General features: G+C 51.7%; 1 protein-coding gene across 1 annotated transcript in view; it reads left to right on the top strand.

Moving 5' to 3' along the window:
- The window catches only part of TXN2 (thioredoxin 2), a gene marked incomplete at its 5' end in the record, with an annotated part of 7,651 nt that extends 3,604 nt beyond the window's left edge, over nucleotides 1-4,047 (top strand). Inside the window, one exon of the mRNA XM_010022190.1 lies at nucleotides 3,301-4,047. Within this exon, the coding sequence (XP_010020492.1) occupies nucleotides 3,301-3,417 (117 nt within the window). The remainder of the gene's footprint in view (nucleotides 1-3,300) is intronic.
- Nucleotides 4,048-5,210: the final 1,163 nt, after the last annotated feature.

Consider the following 5,210-nt stretch of genomic DNA (forward strand, 5'->3'; position numbering starts at 1 on the left):
CCGGGCCTTGAACACTGCCATGGATGAGAGCATTTACCACTTCTCTGGGCAACCTGTTCCAGTGCCTCACCACCCTCACTGTAAAGAACTTCCTTACATCTAACCTGAACTTCCACTGTTTAAGTTTAAACCCACCACCTCTTGTCATATCACTACAGGTCCTTGATGAAGAGTCTCCCCAGCATCCTGTAGTCCCCCTTCAGATACTGGAAGCTGCTATGAGGTCTCCACACAGCCTTCTCCAGGCTGAACAGCCCCAACTTTCTCAGCCTGTATACAAACATGATAAAGATTTTGTTTTGCAAGAGGTCCTGGGGATCGTTGCTGCATCCTCTGCCCTGAAGGATGTGTGTATCTGGTCTTGACCAGTATCCCCATGGCTAAGCTGGATCTGGAGGCAGTGTCTGCAAGCAGTATAGCTGCAAATGGGTGGGGTAACGGAGAACTTCTTGCTTTGTTCTTCGTAGTTTGGGGTATGCTTTTCATGTGCTGGCAGATGCTTGGCTTTGCTTTGTCTTCTGGAAGGTTACCACTTGACGTGGGAGCATAAGGGCTGACGGGAAGACACCAAGTTGACCTCAAAGAGGGACCAACGGTAGTGTTTGGGGGAGATTGGGATAACCAAAGGTAGTATTTGGGAGGGATCAGGAAAGATTTAGTTGTTTTAAAGCCATTCCATTGGGAATTGGGTGTCTGCAGGCCGAGAAAGCTTTTATTTCAGGGGGATTTCAGCATCCACAACTCCTCCATGAGCTGCCAGGAAGTCTCTGCCCATCCATGTTTATTCCCTGCCCACACATGCAGCCCCCAGCTCACTGCTCGATTGCACAACGTCCTCTTCAGCAGCCTCCTTGGCGCAGGGGGAGGCAGGGTGAGGGGACAGACCCCCTGGAAGAGCTGAGGAATGCACTGGCTCCCAGCCCTCCCGGCTTAGCACAGAGCGGGGACACGCTTCCTGCGACTAGAAACATCCCCGGCGCCTTTCCCTGTCTGGTTATGCCCAGCACAAAAGTTCTTTCTCTGGGGACTCCTCCTTTTATCTAACACCTTTCATCTCTGGCTGTGGCCTTTCTTTGCTGCTCCAGCCCGCTCCTCACCTCTGACCCCAAGAGCAGAAAGGGAGAAGGAATACTTTTGTTTAATCTGCAGACTCCTAAAATTCTTCAGATCCATCTCTTGCTTTGGCCTGTTGCCTGTGTGCATGGCCACTGGGAAGGGGCAGCCCCTTCTCTAGGAACTCGGGATTGCTGCTGGATACAGAGATGGTCGTTCAGCAGAGCTTGGTCCCATGTTATGCCTTATTCTGAAGCCTGGGTGAAATCCTTCTCCCTGCTCCTTCGTGTGACATCTGAGCTTGTGTAAAAGCCCCAGTTTCAGATGGGAGAGAAATCCCTCGGTACCGGTGCTGCCAGGAATAGCCTGGATGGCCTCATTTATTTATCTCTGTGGTCAGCCCTGATCAAAAGCAGCCTGACTTTTTCCTCTATAAATGCTCTTGAGGGAGGAGGAGGGTTTGTTTAGGTTCAGTGCAGATGGGACCCAGAAAAAGAAGAGGGCTGGGGGGAAAAGAGCAGCAACTTTGCATTCTAGAAATTCCCATGACATTTGCTTCTCGAGCTGCAAATAAAGTATGTGCTCTGTTAAGAGGCTGCCCTTGCTTGCAGCCAGCAGGAAGGAAGCTGTCAAAAGCATCATGTTTTCTAGGCAGAGGCAAGTTGCTCAGTGCCCCTGGTTCTCACCCAGCCCTAGATCTGCCACCCCTTCTCGGGGAAGAGATGGAGGGACGGAGGCTGTGTGCACCTCCTGGGTGCGCTGCTCTGTAGCTCTGCTCTGTAACACAGAGCCCTGTAACTCGGTGTTAGCTGCTTCATAGTGCTTCAAAGGGTCCCTCACTCCTCACCCAGGCTGCAATGGCCCAGTGCTTGCTCTTGCTAGTTGGGCATACTGGTTTTTGTGAATGGAGCTGGGCCAACTCTGTTCATTATTAACCCGCTCTGCAAACTAGAGGGAGGCCCGATGGAGTTTGCCCTTCTCAGGAAGGGAGAGACCTGCTGAGTGCAGTGCTGGTACCGTCCTTTTGCACCCCTAAAATCACAACGGAGCATGTTGGTGGCGCCATTACCAGTGCTGCGGCCCGAGCCCTCTGGATCGGCTCCCACCAGTCACTAGGAGGAGCTGAAGATCGCGCGTTGAAGCAGCCCTGGCGCTCCCATCCCTTCAGATGAGACTCACAAGCCCTGGAGGACAGGCTGCGGGAGCTACGCTGGAGTGGCTGGGTGGGAAGGGAAGCACAAAATGTCCCTTTCATCTGAGGCTCCCGGTGGGAGGAAAGCCAGCCCTCTGGCAGGTTTCCCAAGGAAGGATTTGCAGACCCTTGCTGGTAGCAGGGCTGGCAGCACACAACGAGAAGGCCCTTCAGGCTAGTGGGGAGGCAGCAAGCAAGATAAGGATGTGATTTGGGGGGGAGGCTTTGCAGAGATAAGGGCACTGTGGGGTCACAAAGATGACCAGATCTCTCTTGCCACAGAGCTCTCTGAGTTCTGGTTGCTTCTTCTCTCAGTCGTGTCCCTGGGGTCTCTTCTGTCACTGGTCATCCAGCAAGGCCTTGGGGAGTGTTGTCATATCTTGGATAATTCCCAGAAAACTTTGGTCTAAAAAAGCAGTGCCCAGAGCAGGACTGGCTTTGGTCAGAGGAGCTTTTTCACTTCTTAGCTAATCATCAGGGATCCGCAGTGGATGCTGCACTGGTGTGTGACCACTGAAAACAGGAGCAGAAAAGGAAGATGGGTTGGAGGGGTTGTTGTTACCAAGATATGATGGGGCAGGAAATCTGCCTGTGCAATGATGGGGGGGACCCTCCTCTGGCTCCAGTCCTGTCTGCGTAAGAACATGGGTCAAGTCTGAAACCACCCTGACCATAAAATGTCCAAAGGTCATCATGTCTGACAAGCGTCCTGGTAAAAGACTTGGTTTGTTTGCTTATGATAGGACAAAAGAGAAGGAGAAAAGGAATTTGTACTGGAGAGGGCAGAAAAGTTTTGCCTTGTTTTTATGTTAGCTTTGGGTGTGTCTTAAACATTTTGGGCCTTACTTAAACTCAAAAAGCTGCTCAGCCTTGACTTAAGCAGCACAACTAAGTCAGTGCAGAGGTGAAGCTACAGTGAGAGGAGGAATATGGAACTCAACTGGCGCCTGTTTTGAGAGCAGACACGTCACCCTGTAGCCACCCATGTGGAGCTCCATGCGGGTCCCAGGCACAGCCTTTGCTCACTCTTGTCTCCCTGTTTCTTTTGTCCCCAGGTGTCAGCAGTGCCAACCGTGCTGGCTATGAAGAACGGAGATGTTGTGGACAAGTTTGTGGGGATAAAAGATGAGGATCAGCTGGAGGCATTCCTCAAGAAACTCATCGGAGCCTGAAGTGAAAGGGTTGGCTGTACCTCTGCCTCCAGACACGTCCACGTTGTGCATTCCTTGCCTGGGAGACCTGAGGGGCACGTGAACTACCTGCCTTGTACAGCCTGGGGTTTTCTTCTGGTTTGGGGCTTTTAGGAGACAGACAGTGTTGTAACCCTTCCCTCCCACCCACCCCCTTCTCTTGAGCAGCAGTACTTGTAAAGGGCACTGAGGAGCAGGACTGCTTATTCTCAAGATGGGGAATGCGGCTGGAATCAGCCTGTGTTTATCTGCAAAGAGCTGACGTGCAGAACTGCTGCTGCCGAGTTCAGGGGAGGAATGTTTTTCTCTTTGTCTAGTATCTGATAGCCCAGAGCAGAGGGCAGCTGCTCCCTGCAAGATGTTGGTACATACCTGCCCTGGGTGGGTTTGTTTAAAGCTGAGAATGCCTCTGCCTTGTCTGTGAAACCTGTCTCTGTCCCTCTGTCCTCGTGTCGCTGGGACAGGTACAACACTTCCACAAATCCATGGGCTCCAGTCATAATTTTATAAGAGAAAATAGGGAGAAGTATTTTATGGATCTCCTTTTATATGTCTGTAATAAAGAGAGCTTTATCAGTTGCTGTTGTCTAGCTGGAGAATAAAACTTGATTCTCAGAAATCACAGGGGAGTCCCTTATCTGTCCAGAGCGGTGAGAGGGAGTATCGGCACCTCAGTGGCTGGTTTCTGATGATGGGTTGGGAGAGCACAGGTTAAGACTTGATCCCTACTAAAAGGGAGAGCGCCGTGGAACAAACAAGTGGGTTACTTTCACAGGGCTGTCAGTGCTGCTTCTGGGACCCACTTCGGGTGCTGCTGACTCCAGGATGCTGGAGGAAGGACTCGCCTCCTGTGCGCAGAGTAACAGTGGCTCCCTGCGCACAAGGAACCTGAGCTGTGCTCACTCCCCCTCTTCTTTTCTTACTCCCTTCCTGCTTGTGGACCCTGAGAGCCTCCCTCTCCCTCGTGTGAATGATTAAATCTGCTCATGCAGGTGAGCTCTGCCAACAGGCAGCCTTCTGACTTTAATAGCCCTGACCTTTAGACTGAGGGAGGCAGTTGTGTGCTCATACTGTGAGCAGCCTTCAGCCCTTCCCATCTCCTCCCTATATACACCTGATTCCAGTCAGCCTGGCTTCTGAGTGCTCCCAGCCTCCTCCTGTGCTGTAGGCAGAGTCCAGCACCAGGGCTGATGCCCACTGTGGTGCTTGTTTCCAGTTTGCTTATCTAAGCCACATGAGAACATTGTAAGTGCTTAAACACCATGTAACAAGCTGCTTTTTTTTAACTCCTTTCCAGCTTCTGTTTCCTTCAGCCACTCTTGAACCTGCTTTGGCTCAGCTCCATTTCACCACCCTGGCACAGGTTGTTATGAGAGGTGAGGCCATTTTTTTTCCACACCTTTGCAATAAGGATTTATGACCTTTGACGAAGCAGAGGAGTGATGATCCAGGGCCTGCATGTCCTGCTGCAGCCACCGTGCTGCAGGCATTGCTCCTACCTGCTCCCATCATCCCCAGGGCCTGGGCAGTGGCACAAAGTGGTGGTGCTGGTCCCCCAGGGTGGGCTGGGCTGATCTCACCCCTGGCATGCTGCTAGAGGTGACGTCACTTGGATGTAATTTGGTAAAGAACTGTTGGTGAGGTACATTCAATAAAAACCTGGTATTTTACTTTTTCAGGAGGCCACAGAAGCTGTGCTGCTCGTGTCCTGCTCACGCTCCAGGCCAGGCAATTTCCCCTGCAGTTTCGGTGTTCCTGCTCTGTAAACACTTCTA

The sequence above is a fragment of the Nestor notabilis genome, unplaced genomic scaffold (genome assembly GCF_000696875.1).
Source record: "Nestor notabilis isolate BGI_N333 unplaced genomic scaffold, ASM69687v1 scaffold3389, whole genome shotgun sequence".
NCBI classification, from domain to species: Eukaryota; Metazoa; Chordata; class Aves; order Psittaciformes; family Psittacidae; genus Nestor; species Nestor notabilis.